Genomic DNA, 27,859 nt, shown 5'->3' with positions numbered 1-27,859 from the left:
TAGGTCTTCTTTTTGTAGCCATGTGATTGTTATCACAAGATGGTTAAATCGTGCTTGTCGCTCTGATCTGCTTGACCTCTTCCTTAAGAGCGTCAATGGTCAAGTTTGTTCTCGGTTTTCTAGAGGACTTGCCAGTGGACATATGAATCGTTGTGTCTGCATCTCAGATTGAAGCCAGTGTGATTCCTGTCTGCGAGTACCCGTGACATCTTCTCTAAATCCCACACCTTCATGTTGGTGTCCTTCCCAAGGTTTAAGGCGATATTTCCGTGTAGATTCGTATTAACTCATTCACTGCCATTGACGGCTATAGACATCAAAAATTCATTTGAACTATTTCTATTAGTTTCACCCCCCCCCCCCCCCACACACACACACTTTTGTTAACAAGAGTATGAAAACCTAAATTTTTTTATTGTACATTTACAACAGATGTAAAAATTGTGATTAATCGTGACTTAACTATGTCATGCGATTAATTACAATTTAAAAATGTAATCGTCTGACGCGACTTAAAAAAAAAAGATTATTAAAAATTAAACACTTTTTTTTTTAAAGAAAAGATTATTAAAAATTAGGGGCATCAGGCGATTGAAATTTGTAATCGTAATTAATCGCATGACTTCACTAGTTAATTAATCACAAATTTTATATCTGTTCTAAATGTACAATAAAAAAAGATTGTACGTTTTCATACTCTTGTTAACAAAAGTGTAAACAAAATGTTAAACTAATAGAAATAGTTCAAATGAATTTTTGACGTCTATAGCCGTCAATGGCAGTGAATGAGTTAATAAGGACGGCTCTAAAGCGTCTTACACGTTTGAGATTGTTTAAGAAAATGCAGACATTGACAGCAAAGTTTCATTTTCAGTATGATTGCAAGCTAAACCAGTGAGTAGTCTGTCCTTCCAAAGTTTGACCCACTTCGGATGCAATCGGTCAATCAACAGTGATCAAACTCTACAGAACTGTTTAAGAGCTAATGATTATTATTTGGTATCGTTGCAATTGTTCTTGGAACATCTGCTCCACTTATTTACAAATAGTTCTTTTCTCTTTCACATTCAACCGGCATCTTAGGTAAGTCTCAATGACACAATCCTTCAAACCTCGGAGCAATCTCAGTGATAACATGAAGATTGACCCCAAAGTGACACTTTCAAACCTTTTCGCTTGTGGATTTTAAAGCTCACCTCTTGAATGTCCTCAAACCCTGACAAACCTCACTCAGTGTTTCTGCTGTCTCTGCTTACGTCCGCGATTCCGAGTGATTGCTGTTCCACCAGCTTCGCCCAATCAGGTGGCCTTCGCTGCCTGCATGTGATCCGCGCACAGACTTGAGGAAGGTGGGCCTAATCGGCGCTACAGATGACTGCGTGAGTGCAACTCACCTGTTTAGCTGCCTCCAACAAAGCTTCAGCCTCAGCCGGGCCCAACTGCTGGACCAACCTGTACAGAGCACCATCTTTGTTCTGAAGGAGGTTAAAAGGGCGATCCAACTCTTGTATTCTACCCTCATCCAGCACCTGCAAGCAGGAAACATGGGTACGGGAAGCATCGTTTGCTGTATAGTGCTTTCATTCCGATTCTCTACTTGGGTCGATTTGACCCAATTTTGAGTCAAGAAATTGGCATTTCAGCATAAAACAACTCGTAAATATTGGTCAGATCCCTTATTTGGGTAAAAAAAATGGGGTCATTTTGTATCAAACAAGCCACAAAGTTGGGTTAAATTGACCCATACAGTGAATGGGTCAAATTTTTAACCATAAGTGGGTTACTTTTGACCCAACTGTTTTTAGAGTGTTAACTCATTCACTGCCATTGACGGTTATAGACGTCAATTATTCATTTAAACTATTTCTATTACTTTAAAAATTTTTTTACTCTTTTGTTAACAAGAGTATGAAAACCTAATTTTTTTTTATTGTTCTTTTAGAACAGGTAGAAAATTTGTCATTAATCGTGAGTTGACTCGCAATTAATTCCGATTAAAAAATGTAATCGCCTGACGCTCCTCCGAATTTTTAATAATCTTTTTTTTTATCGCATTAGGCGATAATTTTTTTTAAATTGTAATTAATCGCATGACTTCAATAGTTAACTCCCGATTAATCATAAATTTGATATCTGTTCTAGATGTCCCAAAAAATTTTCTTCTAAATTTCCATACTCTTGTTAACAAAAGTGGGAAAAATGTTAAACTAATAGAAATAGTTCAAATCAATTTTTGGCCTCAATAGCCGTCAACGGCAGTGAATGAGTTAAGAGGTGTGTCTCAATTCAATTGTTTAGCCAAATGCTCACCAAGATGCGATCGCTGTCTATGATGGTGTTGAGCCTGTGAGCAATGGTGAACACGGTGCAATCTCTGAACTCCCGTCGGATGGTTAGTTGGATCAGCTCGTCTGTCCTGCAGCAGTGACCATATGACTGCAATTACACATCAGTACACAGTAGGGCTGAACAATTTGGGGAAATTGTCTATTATTTGTCTTCTTCCCCATCAATATTACATTTTAATAGGCAATTATTTTTTTAAAGTCTGTTCAAAAAAAAAAAAACAGTTCCTAATGCGATTTGGTTAACCACGACCGGCACCTTGGGTCCACATTGGCTGTGGCCTCGTCGATGACGAGAATGCGGTTCTTCCTCAGGATGGCTCTGGCCAGGCACACCAATTGCCTCTGACCAACGCTGAAGTTGGAGCCACACTCCGCTAGAACCGTCTCCAACTTTGAGGGAAGCTCCGTCACCATGCCCTTGAGCTGGACCTGTCGGTGGCGCCGGAACATGGTCAGGACAAGGTGTGTGTGCCAAAGAAAGAGTCCGCGTCTACAGAGGACAAGACGGGTATTTTGCCTGCTCCAGAGCCTTCCATATGTCAGCATCTGTATGCTGGTTGAAGGGGTCCAGGTTCTTCCTCACAGTATCAGTAAACAAGACTGGATCCTGGTTTACAGGGCAAGACAAAAACAAAATGACTAACCATTTTTTTAACACTCCCTCCTGGCCTCTCAATTTCATGATGCATTTTTTGTTTACTTGTTCACTTCCTTTTGTTTACTGATTATTGCGAATCGCAAGGTAATGTTTATACTCGTCTCGTGTGTTATTTAATTTAGCAATCAGGCTTGAGCTGACTGTATCAAAAGCACAACAGCGACCCCATTTCACTACAGCTTATTAAAATCGATTCCTATATGCAAAAATGAGTAAGGTAGAACGATTAATTGACAACTAATTAATGATCAAATTAAACCATAAATATTTTTGATTTATCGTGTTGAGACCTTGTTTAATTAAAAATTGAAAAAATTCTCGGAATTTCAAATATACAAAAATATTCTTCAATTTCTGTAGTCCTCCATGAAAGAAGACTTTGTATTGAATGAAGATAAAACATTTGAAAACATCTACTTTTATTTTGGAAATCAATGATCAACATTTTTGCCTATTTTATAACTTCATCAAAGCAGTAACTAAATCATAATAAATTTGCACTGTCAATTTGAAATAATGTCCTGTTTTTAAAAAATTGTGTGAATAATTAAAACATGTTTTTTAATCTGATTCATTGATTAATCACCAAAATCATAATCGACAGATTATTATTAGATCCAAAAATGACGTTTGAGGTGATGCCCTCCATTCGTTTGCATTTTAGTATAAAAGGAAGGAATAATAGTTCATGACAATTTATGTTTAGGTAATATGTTTCACTTTTATCATTATCATAACTGCTGCTTGTTTTGAAGTGAGTTGGGTTTAACTCATTCACTGCCATTGACGGCTAAAGACGTCAAAAATTCATTTGAGCTATTTCCATTAGTTTAACATTTTTTTCCACTTTTGTTGACAAGAGTATGAAAACCTAGATTTTTTTAATGGTACATTTAGGACAGATATAAAATGTGTGATTAATCGTGAGTTAACTATTGAACTCATGCGATTAATTACAATAAAAAAATTGAATCGCCTGACGTGGCTTAAAGATAATAAAAAATTGGGGGCGTCAGGCGATTAAAAATTTTCATCATAATTAATCGCATGACTTCACTAGTTAACTCACAATTAATCACAAATTTCATATCTGTTCTAAATGTACAATAAAAAAATACTCTTGTTAACAAAAGTGACTTCCCTTGGAGTGGGTGCCGGTCAGCTACCTGAGGTATGATGGACATCTTCTGTCGCAAGTCGTGCAGGCCCAACTCCGATGTCAGCACACCATCAATGTAGATGTTCCCTTGTGGCTCCGCCAGGCGGAAGAGAACCGCCACCAAAGAGCTTTTGCCAGCTCCCGTCCGACCCACAATGCCCACCTGACCAATGCAACACTAACCGTGTAACTTTTTCTCTTGAGATCTTATTGGAGTTGACACTTTTGGGAAATGTCTCACCTTCTCATTAGGGCAGAAGATGGCGTTGATGTCCTTGAGGATAAGAGGGCTGTCGACGCTGTACGACAAATGTACCCGGTCAAATGTAACCTGGCCTCCACTGGGCCAATCGAGAGGAGGCCGCTTCGGGGTTACCCAGGGTGCTTCACTTTTTAACTCTGTGTACTCCACCACCCTCTCTACGGATGTCATCTAAGGACATGGCAAGTGATGTTAGTTAAGCATCGACTGACAAAAAACCCCAATGTTAATGTATGTGTACGGGACAGCACATACCATGTTCTCTAACTCTGCACTTTGCCTCACAGTCCACTGGAAGTTTCCAATAAGCGTTACAGCATACGTCAGCACAAGGCCCACCTCGCCGGCCTCCAGGCCTGACACAAAAAGAAATAAACACAATTTGGGTTAAAACAACTTGAACCATTTCTTCGTCACCACATCATAGATCGGGGACTACTACAGTCGCATCACATGACTTGACTCACCAATTTTTGGACTTTGACGAGGGATTTTAAGACTTGAACTATATGACTTGTCAAGTGGTGCCATCTTAAAATCTGCGTTTTTTTAAGGTAACTTGACATTATTAACTCATTCACTGCCATTGACGGCTATAGACGTCAAAAATTCATTTGAACTATTTCTATTAGTTTAAAATTGTACAAAATTGTGTAAAATAGAACAGATACATAATTTGTGATTAATCGTGAGTTAACTAGTGAAGTCATGCGATTAATTACAATTAAAAAATGGTTTCTTTTTAAAAAATAAATAAATAATTGTAATTATTTTTTTGTTATTTTTTAATAATCTTTTTTAAAGAAAATATTATTAAAAACTAGGAGTGCCAGGCGATTACAATTTTTAATCGTAATTAATCACATGACTTCACTCATGATTAATCACAAATTGTATATCTGTTCTAAATGTACAATAAAAAAATCTAGGTTTTCATACCCTTGTTAACAAAAGTGGGCAAAAAATGTCAAACTAATAAAAATAGTTAAAATGAATTTTTGATGTTTATAGCCGTCAATGGCAGTGAATGAGTTAAAAACCTTTAAATACGTCTTTGGGACACTTAAAACATTTAAAATAGAATGTATTTTTACGTTTTTGGCAGCAAAAGAGTTAAACACACTGAAGCCGCTTTTTTGAATAATATTTGCATAGTGCACTGCCACTTAACTCAAAGCAAAAAAGTCAGAACGACAACTTGTATCTTTAAATTACTGTAAGCCAGGTGACTCATAGGCACAACTGTTCACTGACCAGAGAAGACAGTCTTTTAACACCCTCACCATCTCGGAGTAAAATGCACCCAAATGTTGCTACGGTGATAAAGACGGAGCAAATGCTGTCCAGACGGAGGGCAAACCAGCGGGAGGTCATCAGGAAGAGAAACCACGCTTCTGTGATCAACGACATCATTTGATCAAAAACACATTCTGCGTATCGTGCATGAGAAGACGCACGCGAGAGACCAACCTGAGTGTCGGTCCTGATGTGAGTCAAAAGCTTTTGTTAGCCTCTCCTCTCCTCTGAAAGCTCGGATGCTGCACAGACCCTGGAGGGACGAGGAAAGATGCGAGAAGACCGGGCTGCGTGCTGCAAGGGAAGACGGAGCGTGTCACCGATCGCCGTGTGAACCGGCTCAGTTTTACAAAAAAGGCATTGACGTACTGGTGGACTCCAGACGTTTGATGTCTCGTGACGTCGAGAGGTAGTACCGCCGCAGGTACAGGAAGAGGAAGAGCAGGGGAGCGATGGAGACCAAGAGGAGAGGGATGATGGAGGCTGCCACGGCCAGAACGCCCACGTTCTGTAAAAAAAGCTACAAAAGCCAAGTTTTTTTTCATCAAACCACTACAACAAAATATTAGTGACCTCAGCCTAATCCAGTGATTCCCAACCATTGTGCCTTTCAGTTTATCTGGTGTGTTTTATTTCACTTAGTTGATCGAAAAATTATAATATTTTACTATAAAATGTGATTACACCCCTTTTATAACAGCGCAAATTTATTGTTCCCTCAAAATACAGCTAGCTAAACTAGGGGTGTGCCCAAAAATCGATTCTAATAAGAATCGCGATTCTCATTTAGTACGATTCAGAATCGATTTTAAATGTATCAAAATCGATTTTATTTAAATTATTTTATACTGTCTTCCCTTTGTTTGTGTGTGCCTTTATTGGGAGCGCTTTTCATGTTGTACCCGATTTGGCCACTTAGGGGCAGTGTGTTTCCACGCGGTCTGATACAAGTTGGAGCCACATTAGCGAGTAAAAGGAAAAAGTCACAATCAAGTTATTTCAATAAAAGTTGTTTTTTTTGCAGCGTGGAGCCGGTCTTAGAGTAGCACGCTAATTAGCATTAGCGAGTCAGACTGCAGTAGAGCATTACGAGTTCTTGAACATCTATAAATTGAAGCAAAAGTCATTGTCAATCAATTAATTTTGAATCAAAAATCATTCCCAAGCGAAAATCGATTCTGAATCGAATCGCACACCCAAAAATCGGAATCGAATCGAATGGTGAGACATGGAAACAAAAGTGAGTACATCCTAAGTGAAAATGTCCAAATTGAGCTTCCTTGAATGTAAAATATATGCCTTGGCTCAATAAGGATCGGGAAACACTGTTCGAACCCGATGGCTCCTCACTTGATAGAAGTCCACAAATATGAGTGGTAACATGGAGTCCATCTGGCTGATATCCTTGGAAAAGCGGTTGAGGATTCTTCCTAACATACATGGAAACAAACAAACTTTGGGATCAGCGCAGAGCGTTAGAACTGAAACAACAGCATAATCAATGTGAGTGACCCCTCCTGCCGTACATGACATGAGCTGTCAACAGGCTACGTGTGATTTGCTTCACCTTGAAAGATTACATTTCCAACAATTAAGACGAGGCGTCGATGTTTCACCTATGGGGTTGACGTCAAAGAAGCGGACCGGGGTGCGGAGGACGGCGTTGAACATGCGGTTGTGCAGCGTCTGAGTGGATCGCACTAACCCATGGAAGATGACTAAGCTCCTGGCGTAGCCCAGGATGACGGCGGCGGCAGTCAAACCTGCAACACACAGAAAGCAGGGACAGCAATGGATATGAATTTTGCCATTCTCATTTCATTATCCATACTGCGTACCAATCAAGGGAAATCATACTAAGGACAGATAAGAGTATTGACGTAATTATCATTGTATATATGATATGATAATACAAAAAGATTTCTGCATAGTTCTGTTCTGTGCGAAATGGACGAACTGTTATACAGAGAACCCCTGACATATGGAATAGTGAAGTGAACATCAAATAATTGACGTGAACATCAGATAATTGACCGCCATTAATATTGCGTAAAAAAAAATGAATGAATAAATGAAAAAACAAAAACAATACACCGGGAAATACTGCCAATCAGTGTTTTCCATGATAACCCAGGTTCGCCCACCATAAATATTTCATTTTTTAAATATGTATCTATTCTAAATCTGAAAATAGGTGAATCTGTGCGTAACAAACCACAAATACGCAAACATCTGTTGCAATCCTTTTGAAAATATATACCGTATCCATATAAAAGTATTTTCTTAAAATTACATAAAATAAATGGCTTATTTTCTTTTATCTTTTCACCATGTTTTAAAATACATTTTATAAGGAAAAAGAATTTAATGTATAAAAAAAATTGTAGCAGTTAGATTAAGTGTGGATTGAGAGGTCCTGCCTGCGGTGCGAGAGAGTGAATGCTTCTGTCTTGACACCATGTTGGAAAAGTTTAGAACCAAAACACACTTCTTGCACGTGTAACAGCATCACTCGTTTGCACCATAAGAAGAATCAATAAGCGGAATCATCAAGCAAGAAAAATGATCATTCTAAGAATCTAAATGACTGGAAACAAAGTCAAATGTCCTTAATTTTTTTGCGACTAGTATATAGAGATTCTTCCAAACAAAAAGAGTAAGAATTTTTGGACTGACCAGAGTAAATGCCCAGATAAAATGGTAGACTGTTGCCTTGATGTAAGCCAGTCTCATTGGTGCTTTTCTGAACACTCACAATCGTGCTGGTGTTGTTGCGCTCATCTTTGGCCCTGTCGACGACAAAATCAACACAATGTAACTTGATCAGATTCCGTTTGTATTTGTGTGCAGAATAGATACCAGTCCATTGACTCACCAGAACACCAGCCACCAGTCCTGAAGAATATATGCAGCCTAGGAAGTACAACAAAAGATACATTAGCTATGCAAGTATGTCACAATCAGTCTGGGTATTCAACTGCTACTACAACGGCCTAGTTTTTATTTTATTTTTGATCTATTAGTTTGAGACGTTAAAATACCTTTACCTAATTTCTATTGTAATTTCTTTTTTTTTTAAACATAATAACAGATCAGTACCAGTAAAATAGCTATATGAGCTTTGTAAAAAATAAATAAAATGAAGTGTGACATCATGATCATGGCAGCGGGTGTTTTAGGGGTGTTCAGACTGAACTGTTCAGTGGAGACCATTTCATGTAATTCTATTTACTGCATCTTTCTTACAACCTCCAACAAAAGGTTCTGACTCACCTCAGCGACGACACTGAGCAGCAGAATAGCCAGTAAGATCAGAGGATGACAGTGAGCAGTAAAATACTTGGCATAAATGTCCCTGCTGACATTTCCTTCAGCACGAGACTCCTCCTCTAAAGCGTGTGCAGTCTCAACCTGTAAAACAAATCAAGAATAAATTTTAAAAAACTAGAACTGCTCATCATTGTTATCTTACTGTAAAAACAAAACAAACAAAAAAACTATGCAATCTGGACTGGACCTCTTCTGCTATAAATGACTTCTTGTTATAAGAGATTTTCTTACAGTCACACAAAAGTTGTATACATAATTTATTATAACATATATTAATACTTTAATTTGAAGAAGAAGAAAATATACAGCGAACCCCCCGGTTTTCATGGGAGCTAATAGCAAAAGTCTGTGAGCAATTGACGACTCCTCTATAAGGGGTTTGTAATTGCCTCTTGAGGCCAAAAGATGGCGGTAGAACTTGTAAAACGGAGACTTATTTGGATTGATTTAGTTAGTGTAGCACGTGACACACAAAGACAAAGAATAATCATCAAAACATCAACATCATGCATATTATTGTACACAATCATGTGACGGATACACGACTGGATTCAGTAGTTATTCAACACAAACAAATCGGCTTCACGTGAGGCTAATCAGCAGGTTTAGCTAGCATACTCGCTTATAGCACGCTAGCACAAAGTTAAATGTCACATATAGGCAAACACACACAAGCACTTTCACAATTGTAAAAGTCATTCAAATTAAATCTTGACATTTACGCAACAATAAATGTTAGTGAAAAAAGGTCAGTTTTAACAACAAAGAAGATGGGCTACTAGTAGCTGCATCAGGAAAGAAGCAAAAATGTGACCTTTCCATAGCATAAAGTGAATTCAAGAATGGCCATAAAACAGATTTAAATAAATAAATAATAAATAAATAAAATCTAACATCACCAAGATGCCACAAGATGGGACCAAAGTGGAGGTTAGTAAGTAGATTCCCCCCACAAAAAAATATGCAAATGCATGAATTTGTGAAATATGCATATGCGTGTAAAATGTGTAATTCTGTTGCTTACAGGGAGAAGGTCAGGGCTACTGCCCTCTGGTGGCAGGAGGGGGCTGTAGAGTGAACTATTTGAACAATTTGTCCTCTTGCTCGATGTTGACTCCTTGTCACAGTTGGCTGACATGTATGGATGTTCTTGCTCCTGCTGGTTTTTTACGAGGAAGCCAACATCAAGGCCGGAGTTCTGCAACTCGCTGTAGGTACCCTGGGCCATGATACGACCCTTAAAGTAAGCAAGAAATAAGCAAAAACAGTCAGTAGCAATCAGAAACTCTCAGCAGCCTGATGTGTATCAAAATCGCATGGAAATGTGTGCAAATGTTCCACTCTACAAAGACATGTTTTACAGTGCTAACTACAGTACTTACTATTTAAATACAGTTTTTTTGTTTTTATTTGCCTTCATTTAAGTGCAGTGTTAACATTCAAACAGTCTCGCTTAAACTTTTGTTTTTAGCCATTGCAGTATTTTTAGCAAATAGGCATTTTCCAAATACTGTATAGTTGAATTGGGTTCCAACCCCACCGGCCAACCATCTAATATATAGAGCCCATAATGTTTTTATTTTTGCTAGACTATGATACCTTTCCAAAATCATACCGAAAATGTTTCACCTCTACACAACCCTACTGATGACAGTCAAAGTTGCAACACCAACCTCCTTGACCACCACTATCTGATCAACTGTCCACAGATTCTGAAGTTGGTGAGTAACCAGGATGCGACATTTGTTCTTCAGCAGGCCACAGATGCACCTAATGAATTGACAAAAACACTCGACTCTTCAAGAGGACTGACAAAGGTCATCGAAAGACACATAAATGATTTTATCAGTCATGATCAGACATTAATAATACATCTGAGGAGATAGTATGCTTCCATCTTGGTGAGATTGATTAAAGTTAACAACAATTAATTGTTTAACACATTTAGTTGTAAATACCATGAAATAAAAGATAAAATTCTGAAATTTAGTCTCATAATTATCTGTCCATTTAAAACCCGAATGTCTTCAGTATACAACAAAAACGAAACAATTGACCTTGTTGTTCCAATACTTTTGGAGGGAAGCCCAGGACTGTACAGTATGTGAAAGTACATCTATGCTAATACAACCATGTTACTTTCATTACAATAATATTCAAATGAAGTTAGTATTCAAATCAAAATGCAACTTTCTTTAAGTCATTGTGTTTCAAGGATTTATTCATCAAAATTGTTCAAATAGTCTTTCTGGTGCCTGAGTATCTCTAACAGGGTTTTGCCAAACAGCAAAATATATGATAATATAAATAAGGTATTTTATAAAAAGTTAGTGTGTTAGTGGAGGAATCCAATTACATGATTTTAACATCTTTTTTTTCTTGAAAACATAACACAAAAAAATGCACAGAATAGTCCATTTTTCAAAAATGCTGTTGCCTGTATCATTCTCAAATTCAGGAGTGACCCACAATGTACGACGTAAACTGAGGGATCGATTAACACTCACGTTTCAAAGAGAAATTTCCCAACTTCGGCATCCACGGCACTCAGAGGATCATCTAAGAGGTAGATATCTGCTTCCTCATACACTGCTCTGAGGACACACACACACAATTATTCTCACTGAGCATGTTTCAGACTGCATATACAACAGAACATAGTCACACCTGGCCAGGTTGATGCGAGCTTTTTGCCCCCCGCTGAGGGTGCCTCCCTTGTCCCCGATGAGGGTCAGGTCGCCATCCGGGAGGAGCTCCAGGTCCTGCACTCCAATACATTGCACACAACACAATCTGCAGTGCAAAGCAATGTGGTGATAGAGAAATAAATAGAAAATGTACTGAATTATTTTTAGTTCAAGTTAAATCCATTAAAAAAAAAGAAAATATTATTAAAAATGAAGGGTGACAGGCGATTTTTTTTTTTTATTGTAATTAATCGCATGACTTCACTAGTTAACTCACGATTAATCAAAAAATTTATATCTGTTCTAAATAAACAATAAAAAAAAAATCTAGGTTTTCATACTCTTATTAACAAAAGTGAGAAAAAAATGTTGAACTAAGAAATAGTTCAAATGAATTTTTGACGTTTATAGCCGTCAATGGCAGTGAATTAATTAAAAAAAGAAGAAGAAAAGATTATTAAAAATTCGGAACTTCAGGCGATTACATTTTTTTAATTTTAGCCGTCAATGGCAGTGAATGAGTTAAAATAAAAACAAAATTAAGCCTTATTGAATTGAATTAAAAACAATTTTTTAATTGTATTTCTTATTTATTTTACACTCCTTATCCTGCTTTTAAAATGAAAGGATCATGTTTTGTCATATTTGTTGAAACTGTCAGACTGACCCAACATCAGTAAAATGATCTGTGAAAAAAATATCAGTCCTGTCCATTTGCAATAGCAACTCACCTTCTTGAGAGCGCAGGCCTTCAGTACGCGCGCATACTTGTGGGGATCCAGCACTCTCCCGAACAGGATGTTACTGCGGATGGTCCCCGGGAACACCCACGGCTGCTGGGCTGCGTAATTGAGTTGACCTCTGACCGCCATCGTTCCGCTGTCCTGAGACAGCTCGCCCAGGATGGCGCTCAGGAGGGACGACTAGTAGAAGGGGGCGGAGTATAGGTGATGAATGAAGTCCACATGGACCTTTTGTCAATGACCAGTGTATTGATCATCAGTGTATCCAAACCTGAAAAATTATGCACACCACACTTTGAGAATCACTAACAACGTTTTAATCTCACCTTCCCGGAGCCCACTGGTCCGATGACAGCCAGCAGCTGATGTGGCTTCACTGTGAGAGAGATGTTCTGCAGAGACGGCGAATCCAGAAACTGAAAAGAAGAGATACAGTTGTCATCAAAAATGTATGTACGCTACATTGATAATGGCTGGAATGAGCTTTTGAAAAAAAACAAGAATTAAAAGCGCAGGTTTGAAGGTTTCTTCTTTTTGTAATCCACACGTGCAGGCTAAAATGACCACAGTGGTTGGCTAAATTGTGAGGAAAGGGTTGAAGAAAATAAAGGTAGAAAAACTTGTTTTGGGGATGAGGCGTCACGTAGGCTCAGAGAGACAAACTAAATGAATTGAAAATTCTGCTATGGATACTGAAGAGGGTCTTCTGCCCAGATTTAGTCATAACTGTTTTAATTTCCTTATTTCCTCAGTAGAGCTTTGTTCTGCGGCTGTATCTTTGTGAGTGTTATCGCAATTTCTGCCAGGTGCAGTCATGACTGAAAAACCTCCTCTATTCCTCAAATTGGCTTTTGTTTTATCATGTTATCTCATGTCCGGTCAACTCCGGTTGAACTGTTTACTGGAAACTCTGTGGTACCGCCCTTCAAGATAGTATAAGAATATTGTAAGTCCTCTGTAATCATCGCATTTGTGAGAAGCTACAGCCATTGCCTGTATCTCACTTGTGCCCGGAATATTCTGTAGAAATAAAAGCTTCGAAGGAACTGTTCATCGATCTCCAGCCTGTATCCAGATAACCAACATTCTCAGATCTCCTCCACAACAATACCCATGACAGGTGGGGAGCAACATATTTGCTGGCCTAAACAGTGACTTGATATTTGAAGTATTTCAGCTATATATATTGTCAAATTAAGCAGTGAAAGTTCAGTTTATCTATGTTAGAAAATGTTTTTTACTCTCTTCAAATCTTGCTTTATTTTTTTATTTTACATTTCCTGTTAACCCATTCAAGGAAATTTCTTGAAATTAGGTGAGTAATATTTAACCTAAATGAAAGTGACCTCTCTGGTGTTACAGGTCAAATAAGATAAGATATAGTGTGAATAATTTACATGTTGTCTATCAATTGTAGCATTATTTGTTCCATCCCACACAACAGTCGGTCACTTGTTAGGCTGTGTAAAATACAACGGGTTTATTTTCTAAATTTATGTCAATGTTCAAATTCTTATTTTCTAAACTTTCGGCGGAAGTTTATTTTGAAGGTATGCGGAAGAGTAGAGGGACGTCGAGACGACAAATTGATTGAGAGCGTTTGAAGAGGTAGACAGGTTTGTTTATGAGACAAAGGAAAGGAAAATTAAAATGAAACTTCAGACCACCAGTAAAGCGTCATTATTTCAACGATGGTCTGTTTGAAATTCCACAACAACAATTGGGTGAGCAAGTTTGAATTGAATTTGGGATTCTCTGTACTCCACAAACGATATGATTCACATGAGATGTTGTAGAATCATTAGCTTGTCCATGTGCGGAAATAAATGAAGAAATAAAAGCATCACTTGTCGACCAAACTAAATAGTTAACAGAGTGTACTACAAAAGAGTATCTCTTATCATCGACAACACAAAAGTCCCCTTCTATACCACACTCTATAGTCCCTTCCCTTATCAAGCTACTGAGAAGAGCAAAACAGATTTTTTTTTTTTCACTTGATGAATCCAACCCAAGTGAGCATGTTGCTATCTCGACACGAGTGGTTGCATTTGTTAAGGTTTCACTGCATGTAAGATAATAGGCTAGTCTGTTGAAATGGGTTGTTGCAGTTTTCAAACTTGGATTATGACCTCACCTGCTCCCCCTGCATGATGACCAAGTTGCAAAAATATATAATTGTTTTAGTAAAAAAAAAAAAAATCAATTTACCACAGGCTCAAATATATGCATATACGCCACCAATAACATCAGCATCACGTCACTTTCACTTTTTATAGCAACTGTCTAATCTTGCCTTCATTTGACCAATTTTCTTGGCAGAATTGGTTGACTCCATTTTTGTTTTGTTTCCCGGCACAGAGCCTTTTAAGTTTAGCACACAAATATTCTATCTTCCTTTTTAGATCTCGACTGAATTCCACGCACTTGCACACAGTCATCCCTCCCTACACGCAGATCACACACTGTGAGTAGGGCCCCATCCTCCACGGTGGGCTCCATTTTGTGCAAGGGGTCGCATTGCATCATGCATCATTTGACCACTGTGAGGGAATGCTGTACTTGACATGTCGTACAGCAAAATTCCACCCCACCCGTCGATAAAAAAGAAAGAAAAGGGAGGGCATAAACTATGGCTGTTAAGGCCACAATTTGGTCAAGGGAGTTGCTGCTTACTCATTGTTGTGAATATGGTAGAATTAATCAGCGCTGTTATTAAGGCTTGATCTTGAAAAAATATATATTCTAGAACATTCAGCAACACTTACTAAGATTCGTGTGAAAGTACTGGGTAGTCATGGTTTCAGACTAATTTCTTGACTTGGTCGGAACACAGTGGCCTCTAACTTAAAATAAGCAAAACATTTACGTGACTAAGCTGCAAACTAAAAGTCACAAGCCGTGACAGACGGTTGCATGTGATGGAGCAAAAAGTGTGACAGTTGATACACAGAACACCCACAACATGTGAATGATTCTCACCTACAGTATAGTGTCTTCTTTGAACCCCGTAACACCAGAGAAACCACTTTACTTGAACGCGGGTTAAAGATGTGCATTTCAATTCAAATTCCATTGGTGGAAAATGTAACAAAATGCAAGATTTTAAGAAAAAACAAAACATTATTTAAAATTAAGCGGGATTAATTGACGATTAAAATAATGATCGATTCATTTGATAATTGATTAGTCGCCGATCACCAGATTGCTCAGCTGCACTCGTCAGATGGAGCAGCACAATGTCCATTGAATTGAAACAAAAAATGTGGAAAAGCATTTTAATTTCTGTACATTTTATTCCATACTGTATACAGTACTTTTAGAAAGTTCTTCTTTGCCATCACTTGTACCCTTTTGTGTTGGCATCACACAAAAAATCCTTTAATCCTTTAATGCTCACTGAGCTGGAGTCTTATGATAAAATGACGTCACGCATGGTGGTGGTTCAACTTCTAGATTTTTCTACGCTGGAGTATTTGTCCCAAATATTTTGTTTGAATTTTAAATTGTACAACTACCTTGGAGGTCGAATGCTCACCTTATCCCAGTAGCATGTCAGCCTCGTCATCTCAATCATGTTGGGGTTCTTTTCCTCCAGTGTCAACTTCCTTCTATTCATTTCATCCAGCAGGAGGAAATTCTAGGTGGGTTTATAAACAAGAATGATCAGAAAAAAACTGCTCAAAAGAGTAAATAAAACAATATAGTTCTTAAAAGTTCAATAAAACTGAAGTTTACTTGAAAAGTCTACTCTCTCCACCAAAACGGTGTGACATAAAAATGAATGTTTTTCAAGGAGAGGTCAAAGGTGTGAGGCGAGAGCATCACCTTGATCCTGCGAATGCTGACGATGGTCTCGGACAGTTTTTCGATGGCCAGCGGGAAGAAGAGCGTGACGGTGAGCTTGATGGCTCCGTACAGCGACACGGTGACGAAGACTCGGCTGGCGCTGATGCTGTTGCCCAGCGCCACGTACACGGCGAAGGTGACAAACACCACAATCTTACTGCTGGCGAAGAACGACGCCATGTTGAGCCCTCGCAGGTAGGAGCTCTTCATGATCTGGTTTATTTCCTTTCTGAAGACAGAAATTTGTTTTCCCAATATTTCACAAGTGGAGTGTTTGAACTGAGAAAAAAAATACTGCTTTGATCATGAATCTGCTGACGGGTGGTGTTTCTTGTACAAAATGTGGCAAAACAATAAATGTTTGGATATGAATGCATTCAATCAATATACAGTACAATTTGTACTCAAACGCTAGCCTGACAATGTTGTCTTTCAGTGCAGTCACGCCGAAAGAGACATATGCCAAATATGTCTCGTGACACACTTTATCTCAAAGGGTTTAAGTCCGAGGTGCAATCCACAATTACTGGAAAGAAATCACTTTTGCAACTGGAACTCACATCAATCATTTATCGAGGGCAGGAATTTAGAACTAACTTTCCTAATCCCCTTTCAAGTCTGAACGTTGCTTTACAGGCCACCACAACAAAAGAAGGAGGTTTTCGTGGAACAAAGCACACAGCAAGAAGATTATTAATAGACAACACTCGCTGGCTACCACATTAGGCACACATGTATGATCGGATTGGATATGCAGTTTTGATTTAGACAGTCAGCTACATATTCATTTCGTTGTAAAATGTGCAGTATGTATACTGAATGTAATACATGGAGAAGACTGTTGCAACTAAGCTGTACACTGTAAACCAAAAACAAAAAAACAACTTGTATCTTTTGGTTTAAGTTAGAAGCACTTTAAAATATAAATTACTAACATTTATGGCAACAATGTTAGTTAACACAACAAAACAAGCAAGTTGTTTGCTTAAAAGCAAACAACTTGCTTGCTTTGTTTTATCAAAGTTTGTTGCCTTGAAATTTTTAGTTTACCCAATTTTTGTTTTGTTTTTAACACTGCAGTAATGTCATTTTATGCACTGTATGTCTCTCTGTGTGTTTATGTACTGTTTGTGTTCAAATATTAGTTGTTTAAATGTCTAATGTATAACCAATGTGATAAGGACAGTTCCGTCAGACTATGTTTTTTGGGTGGGGCACCATGTGTTAGCTAGCATTAAGCTAGCATACTTCCCGTAAGACAAAAAAAAAAGTATGTGGTTTGGTTAAATACACAAACGTGTAATTCTGTTGCTTTTATGTTTCATTTTATCTGTGAGTGGCAATAAATGGCTTGAAGCAAGCACATGTCAAGTCAAGTTAAACAAGTCTCAAATTCTCAAAACCAGTTTTGCGGCACACAGAACCAATGTTTAGCCACTTTTCTTTTTTTAACCTAAGTAATGGATGGAATAATTGATAGGAGAATCCATTCTAAAAAGATTTTTTAGTGACAAAATGAATGTTTAAATGAACAGTTTGAATATCTGCCATTATTTACTTTAAAGGCTAAATTTCAGATCAAGCTCTTTCACCGGATTTGACAAGATTGTACTGGTGTACTCCATCCAGGGCCGGACTGGCCATCTGACATACAGGGCAGATGCCCGGTGGGCCGGTGCCTTTTAGGGCCAATGTGGTGCCAATCAATGATTCTATAGCTCCAGTTTACCCAGAGAGACCGGCCCACAATTTAGAGGGAGCAGCAGCCCATTGATCCCTTTACGATATAGGTAGCAAACATCAGTGGTAGAGCTACGTAGTAGCCAAGGGTGGTCAGGAATTGGGCTGGCGGGCCTAAGTCAAAATGCCAGGGTCAATTATTTGTGCCAGTCCAGCCCTGACTCCATCCAGCATATGTCCATTGGGTGTGCTGCGTGAGTTTCAGTCATTTGTACCCTGATACAATCAACAATGTTCTGCTTAAAATGCGATGTGTGCCAGTGAAAAAAACGGGTTCACCGCTACAAATAATCACATGTAACACAAGTCTATGGTACGAGTGCCACTCACTGGGATGGCATCAACAGGCCTCGCTGATCACGTCACAATATCCACCTCTACACTACTATGAAACCTTGACAGGGTAGGAAGTGCACGGCAGCTGATAAGAGGAATTCAAGGTCTGTCTTGTCAACTTGGCCAGGGATCGAACCACTCACCGTCCTCCTGATAAAGATTTTGTACTTGTTCACCCCACAATATTCTTCTACATCAACAGACACAGACATGCCAAGTCTAATGTGGCATGGTAATTAACCCATAACAAAAAGCAAATTCCGAAGCCTGCACCTGAGGCCTTAGGGGACTAACAGCGTTTTTTTTTTTTTTTTTTTAGAAATTAAAAAAGAAAAGAAAGGCATACGCCCACATTTTTGACTTCATTATTTTAAGCCCAATACACTAAGGTAAAGCTTGTGGATAGATGCATAATAAGGACTCAGGAATAAAAAAACAAAAACTTGTTATGGATCTTTCTCACTATGATGTCACAATGATGTGTTTTTGGGTGCATGAGAAAAATCCATTTCGGATGGTACCACTAGTAAACGAGCCTTTCTTGTCATTGTGTCACACATTGACACATGCTTGCGTACAAGGGGAGCTGCTTCGATTGGCCGGGAATCAAGTCGGCTGTGTGCACCCGCACAAAATTACCAAAAAGAAAGAAAACTCCACCCAATTTGCAGACTTCATTGAACTGCACTTTGCGCTAGACTTGCACTGTGCCTGCAGCACTAGGCCATCAAAACAGTCTTGCAATCTTCACTGGAACTATTTTTGACAACCACCTGATTATTCCTTTACACCTCATTTAAATTCATTTAGACTTTTAAAAAAGTAAATTCAAATGAATAATACCTTACCTTCTGGACTCTGTGACTAGAGCTGAGAAGGGGATTTCCCAAGCGTACATCTTGATGATTCGGATGCCAGACACCACTTCGTTCATGATGCGGATGCGACTGTCAGTTAGGACCGCTGTTTTGCTCCTGCGCACACGTAAAAAAATAAAAAACATTCTTTGGAGAACACATTTTGCAACATGTAGTGTGCTATTTTTTTCTATTCCCAAAACCCACATTTTTGTTAGCCTATTCACCTGAAGATTCCAAACAGCTTTCCAAACCACGTCTGCACGGGCAACATCAAAACGAGGACAGCCACGCCTGCGAGACATGAGGGCCCAATCTCGTACCAGAGGAAAACTATGATCACAACGGCCTGTAGCGGACCCACCCACAGGTAGTGCAGATTGAGCGTAACCTGCACAATGAAATAATAGTTGCTTCAAGGGTTAAGCTAGGTTCAAGCATGCACGCTAATAGCATATGATGCGTACTAGTCCAGTGGAACAGGATCTCATCGCAGACACAAAATAAGCAAAAGGGCCACATTTGTTAATGCATTAAGGGTGAACAAATGAAGAACATTTTTAAAAGTAAATCATTTGAAGACATGTGTGCCTTGAGATGTGAGTTGAATTCATTCCATGACCACATTTGTTACTCAAAACACTCGCATCTCAAATCATCTTTTCCCATTGAAATGAATGAAAATGCCCAAAAAATGTCATTGTCATCTGATTTTGGTTTTGTTTGAACCATACACATTTCAAATGTGTCCTCCAGTGATATTTTTAGAAACAAGGCACACTTCAAAATACGGCAAATCATGATGGGAAAATGGTACTTGAAATGTTGCAGCACACCTGACCTCATCGAAACGGTTGATGTCATTTGAAAGCAGGTTTACAATTTGGCCTGTTGTGGTTTGCCCCATCGCTTGGCTGCTGAGACGAAGAGCCTGCAGAAAGCCAAAAAGACATTTGATCAGCGGTGGGAAGTCAGGAAGTGAAAATACTTTGCTACTATACAAGTACATTTTTCAGGTATCTATAATTTACTTCAGTATTTATTTTTCTGGTGCGTTTTTAATTTTAATCCCAACATTTGAAAGCACACATCTATACTTTCTGCTCTATGTTTTGGAAAAATAGGCTTGTACTTTTTTTTCCAACTCAGAGGTTGACAAAATGAAGATGTAAATTGAGTTAATTGAGTTAAAATATTAAGTAAGATTTTGGGGACTTATCAGAAAGGAAAAAAAAAAGCACAATAGTGATATGGAGGATAACGAACCAGGGAGCGCTCTAAAAAAAACACATACAGGCGAGCTAAGGAACACATTGCCCAAGCAAGCTAGTTTTAAAGATTTTTTATTTTCTTATATACAACTAGGTCCCAAACAATTAATCGGCCGGCCGATATTAGCTTTTAAAATCTTTTAAAATGTTTGTTTTATTTCCATCAAACATAAGACAAAGATAATGACAAACAATAAAAAGAAGCAGATTTTTGCTGATTTTTCATTTTGTTATAAAGTTAAACAAACTTTAGGACTACTATATGATACTAGTATACTATAACAGGACAAAGTAGTGTAAAACAGTCAAATGTTTTGTACATAATTTTTTATCTTTATTTTTGTAAGAATTTTTGGACCAAAACAAATTCTTCAGAAGTTATTTTATTCATTAAATATGTTTTAAATTAATCAACCAATTAATTGATAATCTGTTAAATCAAAATTAATTTTAAAAAATGTATGCTGAGACATTTTTTTTCATTGGGCTAAATGAGTATTGCATATAATTGACATTAAATTTAAAAACAAATATTTTTACTTTAATTTACTCACATTTCAGTCTGTACTTTTTACTTGTATTTAAGTCCAAGAGACGTATTTACTTCTACTTAAATTTAGTGCATGCTTTTGGATACAGTCATTGAAAAAACATCTGCACCATCATCACTGACCTTGCAATATATTACGTGACACACGGCCACTCTCATCCTCATGCCCGTTCTTTGTCCAAAATAATAGTGAAGATGTTGGAGGATGGTCAATCCAAATGTGGAGACGCACATGGCAGCAGCACAGCCGTATGCCATGCAAAGACTGCTCTTGTCATCTGCATCGGAATTCTCAAAGAACATTAGTATTCTTCTCAGAAGAAGCGGCTGGATGACTTTGACAGCCTCCTGTAAAAGAAAACAATAATTGTCGCTCAACAGTCAAAGGAAGTAAATCATTTTTGGTAGAGCACTTGAGTAACAAGCACAGAGCTTCCAAAAAAGTGACATCAGCAGGATGCCATTATGTCATGCACCTCACTGCTCACTGGACTGGAAGCAGCAAAAATGCGGCTGGTGTGCCAATTTAAATTGCTGCTCACCGCTCCCTCAGGGGACGGGTCAAATGCGGAGAAAGAATTTCGCCCCACTTTGGTTGGTGTGACAATCAGCGGTACTTTAACCTTAAATTTGCAGAGATGATCAGACGGCCTTTCTAGTGCAGACGCCTGCTGGTATCTTGGACGGCCAGCAATTCAAAATGGCAATGAGGGACTTTCTAGTTTTTTGTCTTTCGGCTTGTCCGTCGCCACAGCAAGTCGCCCGCATGATTTGTTTAGCACACTTTTTATGCAACCCACTCGTTTTTTGTCCACATTTGGGACTGGCAGGGGTTTGTGGTACTAGTGATAATAAAGTCGAGAACTCTACCAAAAGCGACAGAATAATCACTTAAGTTGCCAAAATCCAAAACAACAATTTGTCTTTCATTACCAGATCATTATGTTATTATTCGGAATGAGAACGTAGGGATAATAAGGAAGGAAGCTATGTTTCATTGCTACACAAATATGCGTTAAATTTGAGTTCAGGTCCTAATTTAAGTGTGGATCCAATGCTATCCAAACTCAACTTTAATTAGAACGTGAAAGAACACCAATTACAAAACATAAAAATAACAAATTCAAGCTTGGCCTCAAGGGGCAGTGTGGTGCTGTGCATGCATAAAGTACACACTAAGATTATGATAAAACAGTAGAAGAACGTTGAGGTTGAGGTTTATTAACTCATTCACTGCCATTGACAGCTATAGACGTCAAAAATTCATTTGAATTTTCTTTTAGTTTATTTTCCCTTTTTTGTTGACAAAAGTATGAAACCCTAGAAAATATTTTTTTATTGTACATTTAGAACATATATAAAATTTGTGATTAATCATGAGTTAACTAGTGAAGTCAAGCGATTAATTATAGCTAAAAAAATGTAATCACCTGACGCCCCTAATTTTTAATAATCTTTTCTTAAAAAAAGAAAAAAAAAGAAAAGATTATTAAAAATTAGGGGCGTAATTTTTTTCTTAATTAATCGCATGATTTAACTAGTTAACTCACAATTAATCACAAATTTGATATATCTGTTCTAAATACACAATATTTTTTTCTAGGTTTTCATACTCTCATTAACAAAAGTGGGAAACAATGCTAAACCAATAGAAACAGTTCAAATTAATTTTTTACATCTAAAGCCGTCAATGGCAGTGAATGAGTTAATATAACAAATTTTTAGTGGCTAAGACTTCTGTATATACCTTTGCTTATTACTTGTCTGGATGAAGGTGTTTCTAGACCGTTTGTGTATAAGTGCCGGACCAAGTCCAATTGGGGTGTCATTAAACAGCATAAAGCACACATAGCATAAGGAGGGAAAAATAACATTTGTCACATGCTTGGGTCATAAGCAACGCGGTGCATTCAGGGTGCTTTCACAACGTAGGAACTTACAAACACAATGCACCATTCGGCACATTTCAAATGTTTTCAACATCAACAAAAAAGACCAGTTGCCTTGATGCAATCTTAGAAGACATGCTATTCTTTTTTTTTCTTTTCTTTTTTTTCTTCCAAAGACACCATACAATGTTAATGTATAAAACTGATGAATTAGGATTTCTCATTGATTTTGGGTCACCTTAAATCTGCATAAAGCCAATTAGTGCATACCAAGAAAAAGGCAAAGATTCCTGCTACAGCGTAAGACTTCCCATAACACTTAACAAGGACTTTGGACAGTTTGGGCTTCCGAAGTTGTTTTGTAGCTTTTTTAACTTCAAGATCCCAGCACCTGCAAGACATGTGAACGCATATTGTGTTTGCACAGGCAGGCACAAATGGGAACATCCAACTTATACTTTTGTTGTGCAGGTGCTGTAAAAAATGAAAAGGCGCAATGAAGAAATGAAGGCACCTCTGTAGGTCTTGTCCCAATACTTCCGATTCATCTTCAGGAAGAATTGTGTAGAGGTCCCGTTCCTCTAGTCTTTTCTTGTGTCCGAGGTGTAGCAAGGGACTCAGCCAGCTGAAGCACAAACGTTAACATCAGAAGAGTTTGACTTTTCATTTTTTATATCCATAACAAACTTTGCATTTCTCGGAAGAGAAGAGTGGTTCAACAAAAGGCTCCTGGCACATTTCCAATGACGAGTTGAATTCATCTGAAAAACCGCCACAGCTGATCAGGGTGGATGTCAACGCGGGCATACCAATTTGGAACCGAAGCTTTTAATGTTTGAGTGTGGGATTTAACGCTTCTTTGCTTCGGGTGCTACCATGCTGAGAATTGCTAACCACGGGATAGACTGTAGGCCAAAAATGAGCAAACAATTATTTGCCATCTCAGTCAGTAACTTCCTTCTCTACAACCATGAACCAGCATTCCCAAAAATATACGAAATTACTGCCATTCTATCCATATTTGAAACAAAAACGTTCTTGTTGTTACTATGAAACTAAGCAGCTTGTTTTCATAAGTTCTTACTTACTAGATTATGAAATTGTTACATAAAGCATACAAAAACAAGCTTATAAAAACGCAATATGTGGTCATTCATCAACACTAGGTGGGTTTCCATCCACCTATTTGTATTCGAATTTTCAAGAATTGCGAGAAAGAAACTGAATGGAAACGCCAGGAATTTGAAAAAAGGCCCAAAATTTGCCCCCCAAAAAGTTTTTACGCTTGGAGGGGGTGGTTTTTGTAGCGTATCGGGGAAAAAAAGGAAAACGCGCATTTTGGCGATGGAACCAGGTTTTGGGAATAAGCGACTACAAGACCGGATATACGTCGCACGTTTCTACTAATACTACGTCACACGCATGTTTCTAGTCACAATAAATGGTGGATGATAAAATAAGATATGTTTGGGGAGACGAAGAGACACGATTATTTTTATAATGAATTAAAGACAAAAAACATGAATGCAATTTTAGATGGCTTTATTAACATCAGCTCTCAATGTAACGACACACTTCACTTACATGCGGGAGGGAAGACAACAATCGGGCATAAATCGCATGTCCATTTCGCGCATTTTCACAAAATTTGCATACAAATTTCAAAACATTTGGATGGAAACCTGACTACTGACATCAACAGTTGTCACCACTCTTTAAACGGGTAACCACTTTCCCTGTTTAGAACCCCCTGATGAATATAGAAGTTTGCTTAATGCTGAAGGCGATTGATACTTCTTTCCGATCAGGTAGTGTTGTAGTCTGCAGTCCAAGAAGACAAAGCACAGCCATCGGGTTAGAACTGAGGAGCACTTTAAAAACAATTCCAACCCCCAACGCATGGCACAAGCCATCTAGGCCTAATTATAAAGCCATCAACACTCACCCCCAAATCAGCGGAATCTCCTTAACCAGCTTTGACAAGGACAATGAGGAAGTGGCCCCCAGCCCGTCACACTCTCTCCCACTTTGCTGCACTGAGCAGGATTAATGCCCACAAGACAGCTTGCCCCGACGGCATCTCGGACGCGTGCTCCGGACCTGTGCTGCGGGCCGTTTTGACTGTCATCGTTAATCTGTCGCTGGCCCACACTGCTGTTTCCATGTGCTTCCACACCACCTCCATCATGCCGTGCCAATAACTTCTGTCCTGTTGCACTCAGCCCCACCATCATCAAGTACTACGCCAACTGCCAAACTAGGAGCACGGAGGATGGCGGCCTTTTGTCATGTGGACAATTACACCTACTGTGCTCTACACTAACCTTTCACATTTCTCAGTCTGATAGTTCGCTGGTGTGAATGCTTCTGAGCGCCTCATTGTCCGCCATGAGTGCCCACACATTGCCAGGTGAAAAAGATTCTTTTAGCATGTAAATGAATTGTGGCTGAGTATAAACGGATCTAATAGTAGAGCATCGACAGACAAGTCACAGGTACCAAAAGCTTCCCTTTGATGAGGAGGTGACCAGATAGTGACAAGGGGTTGCCGTGGCCACCACGTAGCTCCGCCCCTCTACTTAAATAGTAGAGTACTACAAGTACTTGCCACCTATGCCAACCAGTTCATTGCGCATCGTTCGTAACTTTGAAACAACGTATGATGGGTCTGTCTAACAGGACCCCATGCTCACAGTTTTATATAAACCTATCCCCATGTGCTGTTGATATTTTTGGGGTGATGAAAGAATGAAAAATACACAGCTAATCAAAGTATTGCATGAAGAACGGGTGACTTTACCTTCCACTATTAACTCGTTGATAATGACAGACACAGTACAATGAATGCACTGAATGCAGTATTGCCCTAAACGCATGTTGGCATATTTCCTATCACGACGCTCACTTACCACAAAAAAAGCTGTGAAAAAAATCCCGCATTTGCCAGAGGATTGGGTTTGTCATTTTTGTTGTTCTCCGGGAACATTTTCCAATGCAGTCAAACTCTTGAGTGGCCGCGGCGTGCTACAACACCAGATACGCCACAGCAGTGTGTAGTTTGAAGACATCGAGTAAAACGGAGATTTTCTCAGCTTTTCGCTGGTTCTTTTTCTTTCTTTCTTTTTCCATCTTGAGTCGTTTTCTTTAGCTGTACACTTTCAAGTTAACTAAAATGAAAAACACTACAAAGCTATTGTGTGTGATTTTCTATTGTGAAATGACCGTAAGCAAAAGCTATCATCGCTATCCGCAGTCGTGGTTTTCACGTCAACGGGTGCCGGGAAGGAGCACATGAAGGCAGCACGTTAACACACTTGTCCCCGCAACTCAGTAATACTTTGGTGTATTTTGCAGCTGCTCAGTGAATAAGCAAAGAAGTACAGTACATCTTAAAGTTTTTAATGAGATTTATGCAACTAAAGAATTTAAAAACAGCTGTTTTTTTGTGATGAGGAAGTTGAAAACCTCGACTTTTTTTTCTTTGTGATTCAGTACGGTTTTTTTTTTAGTTGGAGATGCAGAGCTGGTTTAGTTCCAAACTAATTGTAATTGCCATCTTTGAAAACGAAGACTTGGAACAACAACTGTTGGTTGCACCACATAGGTATTCAATTTGCTGTGCTGTCAATGAAAGAGATACAATTTGGAATGAAAATTAACAAAAGGAAAATTTACTTTGGTGTCAATGTCCTTCTTGTAATGGGTAAGCAGTTTATTCACAAATCTTGTTATTTTAAAACGAATCCTGATATGGCTCACTGGAAGAATGAGATCTGTCTGGATCAGAAAAATACCCATGCTTAAGATTTGTTTTTTTGGAATGACTTTGATTTAATTAAAACATATTTGTGGGCTCCTTTTCTTTTTGACAATTTGTAACAGTCCCTTGTTCTGTTTGTTTGCTTCTTTTTTTGTCTTTGTATGTATTTATATATATCTTGATGTTTTATGTAATTGACTTGATTGTAACATGCGATGCTTCAATTGTTTGTATTGTATTTGAGGTGTGTTGAATTTAAAAAAAAAAGTTTTCAGAATTCCTTATGTGGGCCACATGACATGTCATGTGACCAGGTCACAAAATGTTCATTTTGATATGCTACCGCCACACCGTGGATGCAGAGGACAACAACAACATAAACAATATAATAATAATAATAATAATAATTATTATTAATATTATATCTTGACAAATAACCTCTGTTTTTATTACTGAAAAGAAAAAAGTTGCAGGGTCGTCGAGGGTGCATGGGAGTTCGCCCAACCAGTCGACATGTGTTTTGTAGATTTGGATAAGGCGTTCGACCGTGTCCCTCGGGGAGTCCTGTGGGGGGTTCTTTGGTTGTACGGGGTACCAAGCCCCCTGATACGGGCTGTTCGATCGCTGTACGACCGGTGTCAGAGTTTGGTCCGCATTGCCGGTCAGTAAGTCGAATTCGTTTCCAGTGAGGGTTGGACTCCGCCAGGGCTTCCCTTTATCACCGATTCTGTTCATAACTTTTATGGACGGAATTTCTAGGCTTAGCTGAAGCGTTGAGGGTTTCCAGTTTGGTGGCCTTAGCATTGCATCTCTGCTTTTTGCAGATGGTGTGGTGCTGTTGGCTTCATCAGGCTGTGATCTCCAACTCTCAGTGAAACGGTTCGCAGCCGAGTGTGAAGCGGACTCTGTATCAGTCCGTTGTGGTGAAGAAGGAGCTGAGTCGAAAGGCGAAGCTCTCGATTTACCGGTTGATCTACATTCCCACCCTCACATTTGGGCCGTGATTGAAAGAACAAGATCCTGGATACAAGCAACCGAAATGAGTTGCCTCCACAGGGTGTCTGGGCTCTCCCTTAGAGATCGAGTGAGAAGCTCGGTCATCCGGGAGGGACTCAGAGTAGAGC

General features: G+C 38.7%; 1 protein-coding gene across 5 annotated transcripts; it reads right to left on the bottom strand.

Annotated features, from left to right (window-relative positions):
- Positions 1-457: 457 nt before the first annotated feature.
- LOC144034628 (ATP-binding cassette sub-family C member 4-like) lies at positions 458-26,227 on the bottom strand. Of its 5 annotated transcripts, none has more exons than XM_077543545.1 (31): positions 25,885-26,227; positions 23,490-23,600; positions 23,246-23,366; positions 21,210-21,434; positions 20,107-20,196; positions 19,493-19,656; positions 19,257-19,382; positions 16,312-16,561; positions 16,022-16,123; positions 12,810-12,899; positions 12,472-12,663; positions 11,721-11,815; positions 11,561-11,647; positions 10,727-10,823; positions 10,078-10,290; positions 8,997-9,134; positions 8,599-8,636; positions 8,400-8,512; positions 7,340-7,486; positions 7,074-7,153; positions 6,093-6,243; positions 5,898-6,017; positions 5,711-5,821; positions 4,683-4,783; positions 4,407-4,598; positions 4,173-4,328; positions 2,866-2,955; positions 2,605-2,777; positions 2,311-2,416; positions 1,395-1,529; positions 458-1,317 (listed from the first exon to the last, which is right to left on the bottom strand). In XM_077543545.1, exons 1-31 carry the CDS (start codon positions 25,959-25,961, stop codon positions 1,300-1,302), a joined length of 3,909 nt encoding a protein of 1,302 aa, XP_077399671.1. In that variant the 5' UTR covers positions 25,962-26,227; the 3' UTR covers positions 458-1,299. The 5 variants fall into 5 exon arrangements, with proteins under 5 accessions (XP_077399671.1, XP_077399680.1, XP_077399662.1 ...); XM_077543554.1 differs by lacking the exon at positions 25,885-26,227 and adding an exon at positions 25,300-25,414 and having other exon boundaries at positions 22,834-23,366; XM_077543536.1 differs by lacking the exon at positions 25,885-26,227 and adding an exon at positions 25,300-25,414.
- Positions 26,228-27,859: the final 1,632 nt, after the last annotated feature.

This window comes from Vanacampus margaritifer, chromosome 1 (assembly GCF_051991255.1).
Source record: "Vanacampus margaritifer isolate UIUO_Vmar chromosome 1, RoL_Vmar_1.0, whole genome shotgun sequence".
NCBI lineage: Eukaryota > Metazoa > Chordata > Actinopteri > Syngnathiformes > Syngnathidae > Vanacampus > Vanacampus margaritifer.
The sequence above is the reverse complement of the archived record's forward strand: the minus strand, read 5'-3'. Positions and strand labels throughout refer to the sequence as shown.